We start from the raw sequence: 21600 nt of genomic DNA, 5'->3' as shown, positions 1-21600 counted from the left end.
ATAAAATTAAACTTGGATCTGCGGTCCACATTGTTAAGCTTGGACGTAGACTAAAATTTCGATATTTGAAAAAGTACCCACATGAATGGTCATGGTTGTGTTGATTGTTTAGTATTTTGGTATGTTGGTGTTTGTGCATTATTTGTATGTTCTGTATGTGCCCTTCTTTTGGCATTATGTTCAAATTTGTTTTTAGCATCAAGCCCGTGAACATCTGGCTAGCTCTCGACCCTAGGGCATGGGGAAGGAAATAGGCTTAATTTGGCTCTTGCTTGAGCGGTGGAATTAATCCTCCCGCTCACCCAGAAGTATGTGATATGGCATTCAACACCTAGTACCAGCAGAAGCCAATCATTTTTAGAAGATACAAGGAAATGATATATGTTATACTAGTGGATTTAATTTGGTTTCCCAAAAAAAAAATTACCAACATCAAAAAAAGTTTTAAGAGAACAAAAAGGAAGATTTAGATTGACCGGCCTCGTTTCAAAAGGGAGTTGATTCAATACATGTCTGTAAATGCAACCCGAGTGCATACTGATACTAATTAGGTTGGTAATGTGATGAGTCTAAAGATAATCAAATTCAATTAGAAGGGAATCCCCAAACATTGATTCCCAAAAAATTATTAGTAAATAACATTGTTTCTTGCGTGCACGCATCTGCTGCAAGTCATTGTAACAACTTCATTGAATTGCTGGACATAACAGACTCAGTTTGTGCGCCATTAAAAAGAGCAACATGCATCGGTCGAGTTTCATTACAGTATGTAGTTTAAGCTGTAACGCTTTTTTATACCATATGTACTGTATTGGTGCCGACTAACGCACACCCTGTACATGGACGCAGATTCTGTTGCGAAAACGTCTAGTCCAGCATTTTTTAGGTTTGGTATGCTTTGTGCTTCAAGTACATTACTTGTCCCTGTTGATCAACAGTCTTGCATTTGCATGAGCTCTTGTTTAATTCCACTCCTTTTGTACAGGCGATCCATATTCCTGAAAGTGGCACTGCGAAGTAGTGCAGTCTTTTAAGCTTCTTGCTTTTCCCATGGTGGTATCTTAGTAGTGCAAGTAAACTACCCCGGCCACATGTGGGGCATGTGTGGGCATTTGCCGACACAGCCTCACATAATTTATTTATTTTATATTGGTGGTTTCCAATAATTTATTGATTCATATATTCTATGCCCCAATGGTTATTTGCCGTCATCATTTTATTATGTTTGGGATTTTTCTAATAAATGCCATTGGCAAAGAATTTGGTTAGGACTCTGTTTTGTCTTTAGCCAAAGCAACCAACTCTGGCATCTTGGCTGTTGAAAGCTCATTTGTTCTATGGTTTAGTAAACCCGTAACTTAAACTCGGATCGATTGAAGATTGGGCCAAAAAAAAACAATTTCACACAAAAGAACATGTAATTATGCAACGGCAAGTTTTAACTCGTTACACAGTAAATAGATGATTCTAAGTGATTCACGACTCACGACTCAGATAGACGAGTTTACCAACTATGCCAATTATATGAGAAACGGGTTTTGGTTTTATCCGGGGCACTTGTTAAGCACGTCGGAGATGTCACACTTTTTGCTTTTCAAGCTGCACCTCTCATGTGCTTCTGTAACCGCGGCCTTTCAGTTGTAGCTGGAGGAAGGCCCACTGGTATGACTGTCCGGAAAAGCAAACAATATGGATTAACGAAAAACATAATTAATTTTGATTGCATTTTACACACGAGAAGAAGTGAGATTCCCCTCCTTCTTAACACGTACTTGTGTATTATAAAAACCTGGAAGACAAAAGACATAAATGACGTCCAAACTTAAACTGGACTTTAACACCCACTTTTTTTCTTTTTCCGGCAGGGAGAAGGGAACGGGGTGGGGGACCACTTCCCACCCCAAGACAGAGGGGGCTCGAAGTGGTGAAGAGGATGGGGAGCCGTCGGGCCATGCACCTTCTCTGGCTCTCCCTCCCTCCCTCTCTCTCTAAATTAAGACTGGAATGCTCATACCCTGTGCCGGTCTGTAATTGCTCCCTCCCTCTCCCTCTCTCTCTTTCTCTTTCTCTCTCGCGTTGTGAATGATGGAGGCGTCATTGATGGCTCTGGATGTGGACGACGAGTACGAGAAGCTTGTCATACGAATGAATCCACCAAGGTCAGGCTTCTTCCTCCCCCGCTGTATCGGACTCTTTGTCATGTTGGGAGCCAAAAAATTCCGCCCATATTATGACTGCCCACTTGGATTTTTGGGGTTGAATTGTGTTTTTATGAGATGGAGAACTCGTCAGGTATGGAGTTTTCTGGTGGAATTGTTGGGATATTTCATGCCTTTTATTCTCTGGGTTCTCATGGTGGTGATTTTCGTTTTACGTTTTCTTTTCTTTTGTCCTCTCTTTCCGCGGCGCGGCTACGCCTGCCTTGTTTTTTCTTTTATAGTGTTCTGGGTGTTGAAGTTTCTTTGGCGATTTCTTTAGCACTTACTCCCGTGTGGGTTTTATTTTTTCGGGCGTCACAGGGTTGCTGTTGACAACAGTTCTTGTGAGAATGCAACTTTGGTGAAGGTGTGGAAGTTGCCATTTGTTTGTCTTCTCTTTCTTTAGGGAGTTGCTGGGTCTTTGGGGTTGTCTGGTTTATGTTTGAGGCGGTGAGTTATTGACGAAATATGCAGGTTGAGAGCGCCAATAAGCATGGATGCCTGCTTGAGGTCGTGCAGGTTTTAGCGGATTTCAACCTTACAATTAACAGGGCATATATTTCCTCTGATGGAGAGTGGTTCATGGATGGTAATTCTCTATTCTCTGTTCTAAAGAAAAGGAACGAAGCGTCTTGCTAATTTCTATAATTCTATGGCATGTAAAATAAAATAAAACCTTAAATTTGTACATGGTGCACGGCTGATAGTGTATTCCCTCATCGTTTTTTTCAGTTTTTTATGTTACTGACCAGAATGGCAACAAGGTGGTCGACGGAGAGGTCATCAACAGAATTAAGCAGGTGAATGTTCTCAATATCCGCTTGGTTTACGAACGTTTTGTTGTTACAGAATTTATTAGCTTTGGAAGATCTAAGGAAATTTTGGGTTGCATCAGGATTCTACTGTAATCTTCCCAGTGAGATATTGTTTACTGTTCTGGCGGATGTTATTACGAAACAAGTTACATCGATAACCATACAGTTTACTGTCCCTGTTTAGGAAAATTACTTTAGTTAGAAGAAAGCTATCTGATGACCATTTATTATGCAACATTTTTCAGTGCAATGGTTTTTGGTTCTTTGGTGACTGTCATCTTAAATTGGGAAAACTGATGATCCCTGTTTGCTTTTCTCTTGTTGGTTACAGTCACTTGGAACTTGGACATGCACTGAACCAACTTTGGGAAGGTCAATTGGCGTACAGAATGCTGCAAAGCATACATCCGTTGAGCTAACTGGGCGTGATCGTCCTGGACTGCTCTCTGAGGTTTTTGCGGTTCTCACAGATCTCAAATGCAATGTGGTGGCTGCTGAAGTTTGGACTCATAACTCAAGAATGGCGTCACTGGTTTACATAACTGATGAATCCACTGGATTTCCCATAGACGATCCTGAGCGGCAAGCAAAAATCAAGAAAATGTTGAGGAATGTCCTTAGGGGTGACCAGGATAAACGCAGTGCAAAAACGGCAGTCTCATTTAGTTTAACTCATACAGGTCGGAGACTACACCAGATGATGTACGCTGATCGTGACTATGAGCTCAACCGTCTAAACAGTGGTTTGGAAGATAACAATGACCGGACCCGACCTCTGGTGACTGTTGAGAATTTCTTGGACAAGGGATACTCTGTTGTGAACTTGCGATGTAAGGATCGGCCGAAGCTGTTATTTGATACAGTTTGCACTCTAACTGATATGCAGTATGTTGTCTACCATGCCACTCTCATTGCTGAGGGCTCAGAAGCATTTCAGGTATCCATCCATCCTTCTTGCTTCAAATATTCTATTATGTGCTCTGGATTACCGAAGTAAAAGACAGTTCATTTTCCACTCTTTCTACTGGCCCAAAACAATGTGTATATACTTGGCCTAAAAGAAGAGCTTGTTTTTTACGAATGAACCACTTTCTGACTGGTATAGAACTAAGTACTCTTCTATGGCCATATTTACTTTTTCTAGCTGCTTACCATTATTATACCTATCCTTCTGTTAATTTTGAGTCAAGCAGAAGTAAATGGAAATTGGCAATTGAATTTGTTAGAAGCATTGAGACAAGTTGAAACCACAACATGGCCTAGTATACTTTGTCCACTCTCTGACCACTTACATCTAATCTTTGTTAATTTGAAACGTTTGTGAAATAGAATCGAAATCAGCAATTGAATACTTTCTAAGCGCACAAACACTTTGAAACATTCTTTTTATATTCATGTAATTCAGGAGTACTATATAAGACATATGGATGGATGCACTGTGAACTCAGAAGCAGAGAGGCAACGATTGATCCGTTGCTTGGAGGCAGCCATTCGAAGGCGAAGTTCCGAGGTATACGTTGTCTTTGTTAGAGCAGGAGCATCTTGCATAGAACTGAGGATGACTAAAACGGAGGTGCCTTCCATTTTTGGCACTACGATTTGCAGGGGCTGAGACTTGAACTATGTGCGGAAGATCGGGTTGGACTGTTATCAGATGTAACGCGTATTTTCAGGGAGAATGGCCTCTCAGTTACTCGGGCCGAGGTTACAACACGTGGCTCGCAGGCGGTGAACATGTTCTATGTCAAGGATGCATCAGGAAACTCAGTGAGGAGCCAGACCATTGAAACTGTACGCAGTGAGATAGGCCAGACTATACTTCAAGTAAAGGACCTGAGTGCTAACTCAAAATCCCCTTCACGTGAGGGTGGAAAGTTTTCGTTGGGTAGTCTCTTTAAATCAAGATCAGAAAGATTTCTCTACAATTTGGGTCTCATAAAGTCATATTCTTGAAAGAAAGACAAGAATCAATTTCCTGTTGGTTTCTCAGGACATGGCCATCCCTGCCCACATGTAAATTTGTGTATATAAACATTCAGTGTACACCATCCATGGATTCCTTTCTCCCCTTTTTTGTCTTTTCCTTTCTGTTGTTTCGCTAATGGCCATTGTTGCAATTGTGATTGAATAGGAATCATAACCCCAAAAGGATTCCCAAGGGTTCAACTTGAGAATCTGCTCTGTGATTCAAGGTTAACTATTGTTCCCAATTATGACAGATTCCCATCCCTCATCTTTTTCTTTTCGTTTTTTCTCTTATTCTTTTTCTTTTTCTGTGAAAAGTTATCATTTTAAATGCAAAAATACGTGGAGACATTGACCACGGGCGACCAAGTGTGGGGATCTGAGTCATCTTACACAGGGACCTTGTTTTATCTTTATTGGATCTTATCCGTTGCACCTAACAGTGTCGAAGAGTCTAATTTGGCATGGTTTGCGGGAGATGCTCGGTCTCTCAATGGATCTTTTAGGTGGCTATGGCTTTTTAATCGACCCTTGGCTTGGCCCTGTTGTGGACAAAAGCTTTGATAGCCAGTAAATTCCAATTCCACATAGTTTGGTTTCTTCTGGTTGTAAGGTCAAGGGCGGTTCTCTTTATGTGTAGAAGATGTTCGGTTTTATGGGGGAGACTCATCAATTTTGTAGTTGGTATTTTTTTTTTCCCTTTGGTTTGAAAATATAAGAACGTTACCACCAAAGAAAAAGACTCAGTTGTTGACCTTGTGTTTTGATGGATAGATGAACGAGATGAAGTGAATCTTCCTTCTCACGTACAGTTGGCTTGGACGTTGACAGATTTGGTGAATCGTGGTAAACAAAACGGGGTAAAAAAAAGGTAAAATATTTTGAAAAGAGAAATTGACTTTAAAGAAAGAAAAGTCTATTTTATTTACTTACTCATTTTCAGCTTAAAAGGCTGGGTAAAAAATAAGACGCCGACGGAAAGAAAATATTTGCTAGCAAGCATTCACTTTCTTTGATTGTCTTCGAGAATTTCACCTGAATCTACAAATAAATGTATTTACATATAGTCAAACATTACTTAAGAGAGGTTGACCGGTGATTTAGACTTGCGTGGCCAAGTTTTACTAGGGGTCATTTGATTACTTACGAACTTAGGTTTTAAATCTCAGTATTTCAGATCTGGAATCCTGTTATCCTTTTTTTTTTTTTGGAACATGCATAAATATTATACTATGGCTTTTCGTTTCTTTAGTGCATGATCTCAAGTCAGATCTCTCCCCCTTTCCCTCTTCTCGAAATCTAAAAACATTTGTTGTCAAGTATCTTGTTCGCTGGAACTTTAAACCAATGGTTGTGGAGTCTGTTGCTCACTAGAATTTTAGTTAAACCAGATGTCACATCTTAGAGTTGGAGTAATTAAGTAACCTAAAAATTTGTGGGTCTTTTGGTTACTTAAAAAGAGAATAAGCTATGAACTCTTAAATTGTAGCTATTTATTGGACTCCTGACCTTTTTTGAACACAAACCTTATTTCTACCTATGGTTATAAACTCAGTTGGGGCTCTTCCATTTACTTCTTCCTCATTATCTAACAATTAGTCCGCTTAGGAACATGGCTTGCTGGCTAGGGTTGGGATTGTTAGTTCACAGTTCCACTACAAAAAAGCTCCGTTAGGTCGAACCATCTGAGTCTAAAACTGCAGCCAGGTTTCTCCGAGTCCCTACCAGGGATTGTTGGGGTTGTTTGACATCACAAACACATTTTACTGTTAATGAATCTATTCCAAAATTTGGCTTAAATTCATGAAATACATACAAAATGCTCTTACTGCCAAATGGCTCCCTCTATTACTTATTCCTTCGTAACCAGACGGAGCCCACGTTTCATTTACAGCAGCCAGAGGACAATCCCGCCTCCAAAACAATCGAAGCTGCTTAATTGGATGTTGGCAACACTTGCCTTGTAAAAAGTTAACCAAATTTCTAAAAGCAAACTCGATAAGCTAACGTTCAATTGCTAGTCATTTCTGGCGACTTGTATAGACCTATCATTTCTTAGGGGGTAGGGCTATGTCCAGGCTCGGGTGCGGTCCCCGAGTTTAGCCCTCATTAAATTTAAAAATATATTTTAAATAAAAAATTATATAAATAAAATTAATCATAATAAATATATATAAATTATATATATATATATATATGTGTTAATAAAAAATTAAAAAATTTCATTATTGAATTCGTCAAGTTGGGCCGAGTAATACTCGAGTACCCGACGACGGCCCGATACGGTGCCCATGCTTAATTAAAAATTCAAATCTTATTAGCAAACACCTTCTTATGCAATGGGTTAGAACAAAGAAAAAAAAAGCAGCAAAGTTTGAACAGTCACTAGATTTTACAACGCCGGTTGATGGAAACTTGTATATAGTCTTGTCAGATGATAACACTGTCAATTATGTTTTATAGTGTCAGTCAATATCATTCGAAGAACATAGCACGTAGAACTCCAAAAGAATAAATAAAAAATTCATATGGTTTCATTTCTCATGTTATTAGTTTAAATCAATTGCCTTCGCTGCAGAAAAAGAAAACATAGAGAAAACAAACCGATTGACCCCGATCCAAAAACAGCAACTTTGTTTTAATTTTAGTCTTTCTTCTTCCAAGCATCGATGCCGACAAGATCACCAATTAACAAATTGCGGATTTCTTTATATGTGCATTTCAGTGGACGGGCGGTCAGAATTCTGAAAAATTTCACATGATGGGAGAAACAGGGGAAGGAGGAGCATGTGTGGCGGATGGCGACGTCACGTGAGTGCGGGATTCGGATGGAGATTCTGTGGGCGACAGCCAGGATGCAGGATGGACCGGTCCACCTGTCCATTCACTTCGCTGTCCCGTCTCCAGAGGGAGGCGCGAGTGCCACGGATCTCGCCGACGCCACTATGATTCATTGAACCAACGGCGACCAGGAGCGTCGGATCGGCTGTGGTCGACCGAGCAATGGTGGGTACTCGACTCGAGCACTTCGTTCCTCTCACCAGAGGACTGCTCATTAAGTTTTATATGGACTAGTACCAAAAAAGAACAAGGCAATTGGGGAACTGGCGCGAAATGGTAGAACTCTTTTCTTTCCAAGATCTGCCACGGTGCTTATGATAGTAACGGAACTTGCCTTTTTGTAGGCACCCAAGTTTTGTTTTTTCTTCGATGGTGAAACAGTTCTTTTGTTGCAAAATAGATAAAAAAGACGAAAGTTAGAGAGAGAGATAGAGCGAGAGGATGTGTGTGTATGTCAATGGATGCGTATGAGTGAGCATATGTGTGTCTTTGTTATGTGTTTACCTCGTTAGTTTCCCTTCAACCAATCTACTTATTTATAATTAAATGCGATGAGGCAAGCAACAATTGGCATATAAAGTGAGACCAAGTGAAACCAGGCAAAGTGAAGTGTTAAACTTCACGACCAACGTTTTACATATACATCAAAATAATGTCAACGTAAAACAACAACGAAAATAAAAATTAGATGAGTAAAAACCGGCAGCCCATGTTGCCGCAGAGAAAGGCAGAGGTGAGGACGGCCGGCCGGCCGGCAGCCCATCACTTCACCAAATTCAATGTCCTAGGTCACTATTTTGGAAAAAAAACATCCAACAAAGCAGAGATATATAATCGCTTAAAAATTTAAGAATTCAACTGCATGCTAGTGCATATAATGACAAGGGAAATATATCTCTCTCATTTTCAGTTAATATTTACAACTAAACGCTCTCTGATTTTTTTCCAGAGCATTTGATCTAGGTTTGAAGATTAACGTACTTTAAAGCTATCGAAAGGTTTTCTCCATAAGTCTGTTTTGTAATTTAATAAATTACTGAAGTAAGGTTTGAATATTGACAATGGGTGACAACCTTTAACCGATCGGCGTCCAAGTACTTGCAGAAAAAGAGACAGCAAGAGATGGATTTAGATTTCGGGGGGGCTTTCTGGACTGGGATGCTGTGGTGGGTCTGAACCACATAATTTTGGTCCGGCTTTTCTTCATCGGGCTTCGTTTTCCACTGTTATATTATTGCCATTACTTTATAATATAGTAATTATTATAATATTATTATGGTCCTCGGTAAGCGAGGAAGGGGGTGGCGATGAGAGGTCTCCATCCGTGGAGGATTCTGTTGGCAAAGCAGGTAAAAATCAGACTCTCTCGTTCAACGCTTGCAAGAAATTTAATTCTCATATTTAATATTTTAATATAATTTGTGGAAAGGTCTCACATTTTCCAGTTATTCCGTATCAATTCAGTTATTCCATATCAATGACTGGTTAACAACTATGTCATCATAATGCTGGTTGCGGGTGCCAATGTGAGCGTAGGTAAGATACATCTCAAAAAATTACAATACGATGGTGCAGCGACGGTATTTATTATTATTATTAATTTATTATTATAATATATTAATAATATCAAATTTGATAAAAAAAACTAAAAAAAAAAATTGAAATCAATAAAGTGCGGGTTGGGTGTGAATCTTGGTCGGACCCGCACCAGCACGTCGTGTCGACGTGGGTGCGTCACCAGGGTTGCCGCACCCTGGTGACATAGGTCAACAAGTAACTTCAGGCCAAATCAATCACTCTCTTTAAAAAATAATTCTTACCAGTGTTCTTTGGTTGAGTCAATGTTGTAAAAGGCAAGAAAGCGAGGCGAGACGTTGAGCTTCTTATGAGGCGAGGCGAGGCGTTAATTGAAGCGTAAGCTTCACGAACAAATTTGTGAATTATATAATATTTATAAAAACAACAACGAAACTGAAAAAAATGACTGCAATCCTATATCAATAAAAAACATTACACAATATATGCAAACCACAAAAGGATTTGTAAATCTAAATAAATACAATGGCATAAATATTGTGGCCGATTCACGGTCATCATCTGCACTAAATACAATGTCACTTGTTCCATCAACAAGGTCACTCATCTATGGTTAATTTGGCTAGGAAGGATTGAGAAAGCACTGCATCACAACAAACGCATCACAACAAACTTTCTGAAACTGACACCATGCAGTACAGATGCAGGCCAGCCGACAATGCAGAAACAACTGCTGTGCCAAAAAGACCAGGATAGTTGAATTCCTTAACCATTGGCCCTTGTTATCATTCAATATAAGATGATGGAGAGAGCAAATTTTCTGATTAATACTGAATCCTTGGGCCTTAACGTACTCATTTTCAAAAAAGAGAAGGGTGAACTAGAATAATCTGAAAATTTTAATCCACATTCAGTTACTTTTCATAAATGAGATTGAACTGATGGGAGCTCATCTTGATAAAATCTTCATTCTTCAACTTATTGTTTAACATGCATGGGTGCATGTAAACGATATAGTGATGATATCAGTAGTTACACAATAAAGTACAATATAAGACAGTTTGGCAACCTCTGCAAGAATTTCATTTTTCATGTTGACTTTTTTACATGAATGCTTCTGAACCCTGCACCAACTAGCAGAACTCTAGTGGTTGTAAAGCCTGCAAGGGAGGTTGGCTGGAAGAAGCAAGCTAGATAAACTCCCTGACTATTAGCATGATTCTTTTCTCTAGGAGAGAAATGCATTCTCATGAATTTAAAGAAAAGGTGGCAAAGCAATATCAACTAACAAAGAATGCAATCGAGTCAGTATGGATGTGGATTTGTCAAATTTGTTGAATTGGATGTACCCTAATTGTATAGTGGCTTTCAGAGATTTGATGAAAAACAAAATTTCATAGCAAATTCATGGTGCAGTGTGTCGCTTTTTTTGTGCAAATAAATCCTATCAGAAAATTGTTGATTCAAAAGATTTGAAGTTTGAACATTTTGTCTATATCTGCAGACTGAAAAGAAGAACACTCGGTTCTTCTACCAAGTTTCTTACTCGGAAAACACTCGGTTCTTCTACCAAGTTTCTTACTCTGGTAACACCTCTCATTAGTTCAAATATTAGTAGTATCTCAACTACATTTGCCATTTTTTCAGCTCCATCATCACCATACTCGGCATAAATATTGTGGCTGATTCACGGTCATCATCTGCACTAAAACCTATTCCCTTTCTGGACAATCATTTCATCCATGATTATAAGATACTTTTAATTGTCCATTTACGAGATAATAATGAAAAGTAAAACAATTAAGGCGTATTGGGCCTTTATTCGATGCCTTTCTTTCCCCATTAAGGATATCACCATGTGGTCACTGGGCAGATTCAGAAACCGTCCCTGAAATCTTCTTTCAACATACTTTTCGTTTGGAAGAAAGGAAAGAGTATGCCTTCATTGAAAAGATATCAGCAACATATTGCACAATAATCCATATGCTTTATGATCCACTCTCAATAAATCTAAACAATTCTTTGGGTGTATGCATGCAGTCATATAAAAAACACATTCTAATATATTGGTGTGTACCAAATTTCTAATAGGTTCTTCTTGACATTTCAAGTCTTCAATAAGCATTCACAAAATAAGGATAAAGATAACAATAGATATTTTGTTCATCCTAAAATAAATTCATAAATGTATGAGCATAGAATATATAAATTCAACATACAACATTAACACTAGCATAATATAAATATAATAACAAGATTTGATAACTATGCATGTGAATATGCATAGTCATAATACAACATTAACAATAACATTAGCAATTGTTAACGATTCAACAATGACATTGACATTAACAAGTGTGAAACAGTTCACATTAACATTACCTATCATCAACCAATTTGCCTGTGAATCAAATCTAGTACTAATATTCCAACATGATCTTTAGAGATATATCTTTTTTTTAATTCCATTGTATAATATCTTATGATTATATGTATATTAAACCTGCTGAGATACTTGTTTAATCTTACATACTATACTATTCAAATCATGACACTTCCATGCAAGCTCTCTCTCTCACTCTCTCTCCCCCTTCCTCCTCCCCCCTCTCCCTCTCTCTATCTCTCATGTAGAGTGAGTAAAATGTGAAGGTCATGTATTAATTGAACTATGATTAGGCTGATTGATTAAGTTAATCATATATCTTATTTAAAGTTACCTTTTAAAAGCTAAAGTATATGCTGTCACTCATTTGTTTTTTAAATGTTTTTGAAAAGTAACATTACATAGGCAACTTGTTAAACCATGATGGAATAACTTATCATCAATTTATTTTCGCTTGATCTCTCTCTCTCTCTCTCTATATATATATATATAAAAGTAAGCAGCTAGCTGCTAGATCCTTATGTACTAGACTTTAATGGGAATCGTTTGAATAACCGATTGCAAGGATATTGGGTGATGAAAATTAAGTTGAAAATATATATACCAATCTGTTTTGTAGCCCTTTGTTTTCTTTGGATGATATTTCAAACTCCTGAAATAGCAATTTGATTTCTACTATTTACAACTCAATCTCCACCATTTGATCACATTGGGATTGACATATCAAATGTATCTCATCAAGTTTGGTATATATAAGGGTCTTGTAGCTACCCGTTTTCAAGCCTGTTATATATATATATATATATATATATATATATATAAAGGAAAAAGAGAAGACACACACATATATGTGAATTTAGACTCTTGTCTACCGTACGTACCATTTTGATTTACAAGCATTAAAAAAATCTAACTGCACAAATGTATGTGAAAGTTGAAAAATCATAAAGAAAAAGAGGGCCATATATGTGAATTTAGACTCTATTGTCCACCGTACGTCCCATTTTGATTTACAAGCATTAAAAAAAAATCTAACTACACAAATGTATGGGAAAGCTGAAAAATCATCAATTTCCAATATCTAAATTAATGTGGTGAGAAAACTAAAATTCTAGTTGACATAATTGTTGTAGATTGACGTGAATCCACGCACATACACATACACGTATTGAGAGACAGATTGAATAGAGGCTACAAAAATGGTACTCCTGATCGCCTACCAAGTCCTATAAATGAAAACGCTACTAGTAACGGCAGGCATATAAACGAAACCAAGTACTGAGCAGTGCAGGTGTTACTTTAGTTGGCACCATTTAAATTGTATGATTCCACAACAATGCACATGGTTACACTGGCGCCTCAATATTATGATGAGGCATCTAATGTGTTACACTGGCACCTTTTATGTTATAATGAGGCATCTACAGGTATCTTCTTTCCATGCTAAAAAATAAACACAGAACCGAACAACATGAATAAACCAATCATGACTTCCTCTGCGGAAATTTCGAAAGCTCCACACTTTGGGGTGTTGAATTGATTCTGTTCTAGAAGCCTCACGGGTGTTTCGAGTGTAGATAACACAAGCGCAGCCACATCCTGCCCAATGACAACACATAGAAAAAAGAGGGAACCACGTGTTTGATATGATACTACAATTTGAAAAGAATCGTTTTACTTCCACCAAACACCGACAGCGACACTCACGTACAAATAAAGATACCCATGGCATGGACCTACCATGATTTGGCGGCTGCAACTTTCTTTGCGGGCCACGACGCCAAGCTAGAACGTCCAATTCCACCGGCTGCTGGATTAATGTTTCTATTGCGTCAAAAGATCCTATTCATGACCAACAGATTCTTCTGTCCTTGTCCGGATTACGTCAGATTGCTTAGTATTTCTATTAAAGGCTATCTCCATAAAAACTTAGGAACAAATAAAATAAGATATTTGTTAATGAAGAGAATTTGGTGGTATGTGAGAGGCCTAAGACAACCTCTTTCTTCATGTTCTTTGTTTTGGTACTTGGAGGTGGTCCTACAGTATGTCCTTTAATCTGAGTATTGTGCATGCTACAGTTTACAGTCTAGAAGGGTAGAACCTATGAAAATCAAACTGAATGTTTGTAATCGGTGCGTTACCAGCTATTCTGTGCTCTTTAGGGCCAATTAGAAAACAATTGGCACCTGCCAATAGAGAAAGGAAATCGCAGAGTTTGCTCTTTGTGATATGTCACAAGACAACAGGATGCTTAAAGCATATGCCTTCTGGTTGTTCATCGATGGAAAAGACTAAGGTACTTCACTAGTTCATTCCTATCTAAACGCCTTTTCACTGTTTTCTCCGTATGGTAAGGAACGTAACTTTGAATTCTAAACCTTCATTCATAGGAAGGTATTGGCAAAGTCCTTGTGGACAGTTTGCCAATAGAGGTACTTCATTCATTATCAAGGAATCGTCAGCCCCATCCTCTTGCAATAATTTGTGGAAGCACCATCTTGATCAACCTGTTCCTTGCAAGAAAGGATGACGAAATTTGTTTGGCAATTTTTTATTTCATTTTTATTCGTAAAAGTGGTACTCTGAATCGTATTGAGGAAATGATCTAAGACACTGCCTTAAAGCAAGATGTATGAATTGCGAAGATCTTTAAAGGGGTCCTTGGCAACAATAGTAGCTTATTCCATGAATTACCCAAAAAAATCGAAGCAGATTCATAGAACATTATTACAAATATTCCTCCAATTTACCCCAATTTTTGAAGTGGATTCCTGAAATAGTAGCAAACTGTTCTCATTGCTGGACAGCCCCTAATGTTTCAACTGACACCCTCAGCAAAGATGCTGCTACATGCACCATCTCATCCACTAATTTTAACCTGTATTAGTGATTTAACAACCACTTCCGGAAAGAGTTCAATGACCAGCACCAAAAAATATGATACGGGCAGGTGGGGCTCTCAAGAACAATCCCCCAAAATTGATTGCTGCAACGAAAGCAAAAAAGATTTTCTCCAAATTTTTGATGTTCATGTCAGAATGATATACTATTGCGAAGTTCTGTTCATGGAGAAGCAAAATTATGCTGTGCGAGATTCTTATGCACGGTTTTAAATGAGAGAAAGAATGCGCTGGTCATTTTGTGGGCAAATCCTTTTCGACTCTACTCTCCCACTCCAGTTGTTGCTTTTCTTTCTGTTTCCAAATGCTTTTCTTTCTGTTTCCAAAAGTAGTCTGCTTAAGCCACTCAAATTTTCGATATTCCATTTCACAGAAAATGGAACGAATGGCATCTTCTTCTAAAAATCCTTGCTATTCCTTGCATGATATTGGTCTCATTGCTTTTACCCAAACAAGCATGAAACGTATGCTTGCATATTCGTCCATAAGTTATCAAACAGGATATGTAATTCTTGGAATTCCATAATGAGAATTAAATGATGGGGCATGCTTTCCTTTCCATGAATCTTTTGACTTTTGCTTGCATTGTCTCATTTTGTCCACATACCAGAACGGATGGAGAACATTTGGGATTATGCAGGATTATACACGACCTTTTTTAGCTCCGTTTAGCCCTGTCTCTTATCCCTAAGGGGTCTTCCTCCATTAAGAGGTTCTTTCAAACAAATCAACTCTACCTATTCGGCAGGCCTATCTTTCTCCATAGCATGGTTTGATCTCAAAATTCTTTGATTCTAGTTAATTAACTTACTCAGAGGGATTAAAAACTATGAAAATAGACCAACGTCTTGAGAAATTGCAAACGTAAATAAGCGTGATTGATATCCAATCCAAGTATAGTAGAAGCTATTACACATACAAACATACATGTATGAGAAGGAATTGTTTGATCTTAAAGTGAACGGATTCTTTCCCACGTGAGTTCTGGTTATTTCTTTGTTTCATCCTACGGGCAAAATGCACAATGGAAAATGACTGGATCATGGCCATTATTGGCACCTAGTTGGGGTACAGAAGGTGTTCACCACATGCGCAACGTGCCAAAAGATAGGGAGTAATACACAGACACAAAAGGACTTGCACAACATTAGGAAAGTAGCAACAGGGTTAGCATAAAACCACGAGAAAGTGCTTCCACATGGCATGACCCTCGGGCAAAAAGGAGAAACCTCCTTTTAGGAGCCGCAGCAAAAGCATTTTGCTCTGGTACATGATCCCATGACTGGCCTCTCTGTTTACCATCAAAGCAAAGGAAGTTCGCCGCAGTCACTGATCACCACTTTCTTTTTAGGCCGGTCACCTCTGTCTGTGTCCTGGGTCTCAATAAGTTTCACGATGTCCATTCCCTCAAGAACCTGTCCGAACACAACATGCCTCTTGTCCAACCATGGCGTCTGTATCAACAAAGATGGTCAGCTCTAGTTGCTCAAAATAATGTCAACTGCAGTGGAAAACAAAAGATTTCGATTTTCCACGATGACCAGAATATACCGTCACAATGCATATGAAAAATTGACTTCCATTAGTATTGGGTCCAGCATTTGCCATGCTAACGACTCCAGGCCCTGTGTGAGCCACTGCAAATGCAAAAGAATGTTGGTCTCTAACAAGATGGACCTTAGCAATGTAGAAATATTGTAATGGTTATTACACTTGAAGTTTTCATCTTTGAATGTACGCCCATATATACTTTTGCCTCCAGTCCCCTGAAGCAGGAGAAGGAAAAGTGCATCACATCAGATATATCCTCATTCGGTATAAAATGAGAATGAAAATCCAAAAAGTGACCAGGTTACATATAACAAATTCCATTAAAAATTCGTCGGACTTCATATAAAATTGTATATTTCAGTCAGTATAGTTCTACGTAGCAGAACATCAAAATGCAACATATAATTGGAATTTCACATGATTAGCGAAGGTCAACACATAAAAGACATCATGTTTATCTCTATTCATTCAGACAGTCTTAATTGCACATGGCAGAACATGATCATTGCATGATTAGAAAAGGTCAATATATAAAACACATCTTGTTTATCTTCATCCAATAAAACGTTGGCTACATATTGAGTACATGAGAGAGAGAGTTCTAAGACAACTACTGTCAATCAATCAGTATAACTCCATGTAGCAGAACAAAAAGATTAGCAAACACAGAACTAGGCCCATCATACAACTGGCGAAGCAGAAAATATAAAAGAGACCTTGTTTGACTGCATTTAGCAAGCTTTAACTACATATTAAATGATTAGAGGGAGAGGGAGAGAGAATTCCAAGTTTGCTACTGTCAGTGAATCGGTATAGTTCCAAGTGACAGAACACAAGCTAGACTTTGAAGATGACCACTGTCAATCAATCTGTATAATTCCAAGCGACAGAACAAAAGGATTCAACAAACATGAAACTACTCGTTGCATGATTAGCGAAGCTTAACATATGAAAGAATCTTAGTTGTCTGCATTCAGAAAAACCTTGCCTACTGAGATTCCAAGATGACTAAGTCAATCTGCAAACCTACACTATTTTTTTTCCCCTTTTGGAACTGAATTTTTGGAAACCACCCTAAGGCTGATGTCCAGCAGTGTAAAACCCCAAGGTTAGCATGTTGGCAATAGAAAGAGGTTGGCACCGATGAAACTTGAACCAGCCACTGGCCCGCCGACCCGCTGCCGGCCCGGCCCGCCCGCGTGCACCAAAACCCCTTTGGGAAAATCCACGTTGAAATTAAAAAGTACAAAATAAATATGGCTTCATCAACACTCATGTATCAATTACACTTTAATTTTACATATGAATTTTCCTTTTATGGTTTTTACCAAGGGTTGATTCATCTGCCAAATGTAGTTAAGAGTCCTTAGAGACAGAAATTGTCACCAAAAGACAATGACTTGCCTGAAGTAACCTGCACAAATAAAGGAGGTTTTATGTGACTACACTAGTACAACCAACTAGCATAGGCCTTGCCAGGCAGCCGTCTATCGAATTATATAACCTGTGGTATAATGAAAGGGGGATCAAAAGTGCAAGGAGACATGCAAAACCCCTTCACAAGACCATCCTCACATAAATTTGACAAATTTAATCAATACCGTTGCAGATTCAAATATCTCTAACTAGAAGAAGCAGGAGTCATGGTCATCAATCAGATACTGTGGAATTGCAATTTTCTTCTTCTGTCAGGAATTTATGTTATCAAATTTTACATGCATTTCACTTGCCACTAAATTGGCAAGGAAGAAATTATGAATCCCAGCATTGTAAACTGAATATCTCTTCCATTTTAACTGCATCTGTTGGTAAATATGAATCTCTAGATGACATTTTCTAACAAGAGAACCAAAAATTCAGCTTCTGACTCAAATTTGGAGATCAGGTTCAATCTGATGTCGGATTATTAAAAAGCATCTCATACAAGAAATGCAACAACCATAACTAAATCTTCCACTGACTCAAGAGATGCCTTATCATGTTTGGCATGTGTCAAGAAGTACACACATTGTAATTTTTCATAGAAAAAAGAATGCCTTCAAAGTTTGCAAGAAACAAAAAACATAAGAGTTGTAACTTCTAGCCATAGTTAGACAAATTGTTCAGTTCAAAGTTAACCAGGTTAAAGAATTGAAGAATTGGTCAAACATGGTTTAGGCGTTTAGCATCTAGTACTATAAAGAGAGAAACAGTTTGAAGGCTTCCGGGAACCACATGAAGTTGGTGTAGTAAGAAATCAAGAAAGCATTTTACAATTTATGTGACAAATGACATGCTCACATCCCCTAATTCGTTGCTAACCCCTCCATCTAAGTGAAATGGGACCTTTTGACATACTAAATTTGCACAACACTGGTAAATTTTGGGAAATGCTACATCCTAGTTGCAATGTATGACTTTGTTACAAGGCACACTGCACATAAACGAACAACTTTGATTGCCCTGTGATGGTTCTTACTAGAATTCCGGGTGTTGGAGATGCCCTCGTTGATATATGCATGCTCATTTGGGGAAGTGAGTGAATACTATTCCTTATCTTGTTCACCAACCAATTCAAATGCTTGTAAACCAAAAGAACATGAACCAACAACTAAAGCAACAAGGACAACCGTAAGATCACCGTTTGTGCCTTTATTCCCTTGCCCTTCCAAGGGACGAAACCCAATCGAATGAGATTGCAACAGAAAAAAAATGTAAGATAAATTGTACAAAAGAGAGAAAGAGAACACACGTTTCCCTTTTCGAAATCTCCTCCTTGAATCATGAAATCTTTAATGACACGATGGAATGTGGATCCTCTGTATCCAAACCCCTTTTCCCCTGCATTTAAGACACAACCAAGTTACATGAGCTCTCAATATACCAGTTATTCGATGACGCTTCATGTACCTATCTTAGATCACTACCTACATGAATTTAAATTCCCTTCAAGATTTTTTTGAAAAAAAAAGACACTGTAAAGATCACACTTCCATAAAGACCTGTACACAGAGCGCGGAAGTTCTCCACGGTTTGAGGGACGTCATCACCATACAAACCAATTACTATCCTTCCAACTATGCTTCCTACCGCATTCCCGATACTTATATCAAAATACACCTTGTTGGTGACCTTAGATTGCAAGTCGGCTTCCTAAAATCCCAAACCAATTCAATAAGATGGGGAAAATATGAATCATATTCTACTCATAACCAACTAGAAACCAAATGGGTACCCAATGTAAACACTAGCTGATCACTAAATTACGACAGAATACATAGTGAAACGACGAAGCTAAGAGAGATATTAACATTTCACCTGCAGCACAGCACGAGCAGAGCTAATGGGTGTAGTTTTCCTTCTGGTTGGGAAAGAAATGGGAGCTACGGCACCAGAACTAGAGCGGAAGGCGGAGGAGGGAAACTCGGGTGGCGATGGGCGCCTCGTCAACCTGATAAAACCCGAGGGATAGTGGAACATCTGGCGAGAAGAAACGCCATGGCTGCGGCCCGACACTGCCGTTCCGAAATTTCCCTGAAGAAAGAAAATGAAAGACAAACTAGCACTCAAATGAGGAAAAAAGTAAGATTAGAAGAGAAAAAGAGGAGTGAAGGGTTAGGGTTTTACCGGAGAAGAGAAAGTGGTAGCCATCGGCAACTCTGGACACGCGACTCTCAATTGCAGGGGAACAGGCGAGTTCTTTACCAGTTAATTATTTTGCGCAGACGACCAAAATAACCTGATTGCAGCTTGAAGGCACTGGTGCACTGTGCACCAGTGCCCAGCAGCCTAGGGGTAAAAGGTAAGAGTTAAGAAAACCAAAGATCGAAAAAGGCGGCTGGATAAGGTCTTTCAGACCTCCTTCAATTTCGAGAAAAAAAAGTCGGTTCCTTACAGTGACATCAGTGGGATAAAAGGACATCTTTCTTGCATTTTTAGTTTCACCACAGTTGTGTGCACAGTTAATATGTTTGTAAATGTTAAACCAACCGGTATTTCGTATGACATCTCAGGAAAAAAGAGCGGATTTTAATTACCTGAGGACCTAGCCTAAGCTGAAGGACGGTGAGACGCTATTATTAATTAGCACCAGGAATGAAAATGGATCTTATTCACAAGGATGTTGTGAAATGCCTTGAACCAAAACCGATTGTGTTGATACATATTCTTTGTTTCCTTCAGCATCAATTGCTACTTTATACAATGATGGGATACATATTAATGTGGATGGAGCGCAAGAAGAAAATCAGGGGCTGAACTGTGTTGAGACCTTCCCTAATCAACCGACCAGCCGACCAACCTAAGACATTGAAGGGACTCCAACCAGCTAGATTCGATTAGGTGGCCGACGAGCAGAGAAATTCAGTAGCAAAGCTGTTGGGGAGCTCATCATGACAAGATAATTAAAATGATCGTCTTAAGAATTGATTTGGTGCAAAGACCACTTTTCCCTGTTCTTATGCATTGCTTCTCTTTCTGCATAACAAGCTTTGGTCGGCGAGTAGGTATTGAATATGTGAATAAGAAGATGAAGGGGGTGGGAGCAGAGTGTCTTTTCTTAGACTGTAATGGCCTTGTCTATTTGGGGGGAACAACCTGCTTTCATTTGACAAGAAAACAGATGCCATTGGGTGATATGCCTGAAGAAATGGGTTGGAACAATGTTTTCAGATAGAAACATCAAAAGAGCAAACTTTGATATAATTGTGTGGTATATCTAGAAAGCAAGAAATCGGATTATGTCAGCGTTCTCTCTGAGGGTTTCGCGGTGGACTGAGAAGCTCCGCTAGGGTTCTCTTTGAGGCTTTCGCGGTGGAGTTCGGCAACATGGCCGCCAGGCCGATGGCTGGCCCAGAGGCCATGTGGGTAGATGAGAAGCAAAAGCTCCTGGTTCAGGAGCTGCCCAGCACCAGCGGTGTGGGTGCTATGATATTGGAGGCTGCTACGGAAGAAAGGGAAGAGCCAATGAGAGGGGGGAACTCTGCCCCTTTGCGATCTTGGGCGCCAGTGGTTGAGAACCGCTTGCAACATCCGGATGAGGAAATCCCACCATTGGAGCTGCGAGAGGTGGATGGAAAGAAATAATTGTTTATCTCTAAAGAATCCCACCAGGTCATTCCTCGCCCGTTCCATTTTTCTGCTATAGCAACTCTACCGGGGGTTTGGGCAAAGGTCAATTACGGGTTCGTGTTCTCCTCCCTCAAAGAAGCTATGGCCTGGAGTTGTTGATTTATGCTTCACTTCAATTGGCAAAGGAGTGTCCATCATTATGGTCAAGTCACAGGATGACTTGGGATTAATTACCTCGCCTGATAGGTGGTACCTAGGAGCTGTAGGGGTGAACACGAGCATAGTCAAGCCCGAGTTCAGCTAGCTCGAGCCGAACGGAAGTAGCTCGAGCTTGACTCAACAATTACGTATTGAGCTTG

General features: G+C 39.1%; 2 protein-coding genes across 6 annotated transcripts; one reads left to right on the top strand and one right to left on the bottom strand.

Moving 5' to 3' along the window:
* The first annotated feature begins 1854 nt into the window (after nt 1–1854).
* Nucleotides 1855–5231, top strand: LOC116248800 (ACT domain-containing protein ACR4-like). Of its 3 annotated transcripts, none has more exons than XM_031621775.2 (7): nt 1855–2159; nt 2520–2565; nt 2673–2787; nt 2931–2998; nt 3345–3950; nt 4419–4523; nt 4619–5231. In XM_031621775.2, the coding sequence occupies exons 1-7, from the start codon at nt 2083–2085 to the stop codon at nt 4964–4966; spliced, it is 1365 nt and encodes a 454-aa protein (XP_031477635.1). In that variant the 5' UTR covers nt 1855–2082; the 3' UTR covers nt 4967–5231. The 3 variants fall into 3 exon arrangements, with proteins under 3 accessions (XP_031477635.1, XP_049932306.1, XP_031477636.1); XM_031621776.2 differs by lacking the exon at nt 1855–2159 and adding an exon at nt 2174–2292; XM_050076349.1 differs by lacking the exon at nt 1855–2159 and adding an exon at nt 2173–2292 and having other exon boundaries at nt 2520–2787.
* A 10266-nt stretch (nt 5232–15497) lies between these two features.
* On the bottom strand, nt 15498–20143 carry LOC116248196 (peptidyl-prolyl cis-trans isomerase B-like). 3 transcript variants are annotated; one of them, XM_031620847.2, is made up of 7 exons: nt 19799–20137; nt 19490–19705; nt 19174–19324; nt 18924–19012; nt 16353–16407; nt 16183–16278; nt 15498–16095 (listed from the first exon to the last, which is right to left on the bottom strand). In XM_031620847.2, the coding sequence occupies exons 1-7, from the start codon at nt 19820–19822 to the stop codon at nt 16049–16051; spliced, it is 678 nt and encodes a 225-aa protein (XP_031476707.1). In that variant the 5' UTR covers nt 19823–20137; the 3' UTR covers nt 15498–16048. The 3 variants fall into 3 exon arrangements, with proteins under 3 accessions (XP_031476707.1, XP_031476706.1, XP_049932137.1); XM_031620846.2 differs by having other exon boundaries at nt 16193–16278; nt 19799–20112; XM_050076180.1 differs by lacking the exons at nt 16183–16278; nt 16353–16407 and having other exon boundaries at nt 19799–20143.
* Between the last annotated feature and the right edge of the window lie 1457 nt (nt 20144–21600).

The sequence above is a fragment of the Nymphaea colorata genome, chromosome 2 (genome assembly GCF_008831285.2).
Source record: "Nymphaea colorata isolate Beijing-Zhang1983 chromosome 2, ASM883128v2, whole genome shotgun sequence".
Taxonomy (NCBI): domain Eukaryota; kingdom Viridiplantae; phylum Streptophyta; class Magnoliopsida; order Nymphaeales; family Nymphaeaceae; genus Nymphaea; species Nymphaea colorata.
This window is presented reverse-complemented; position numbering and strand designations above follow the sequence as displayed.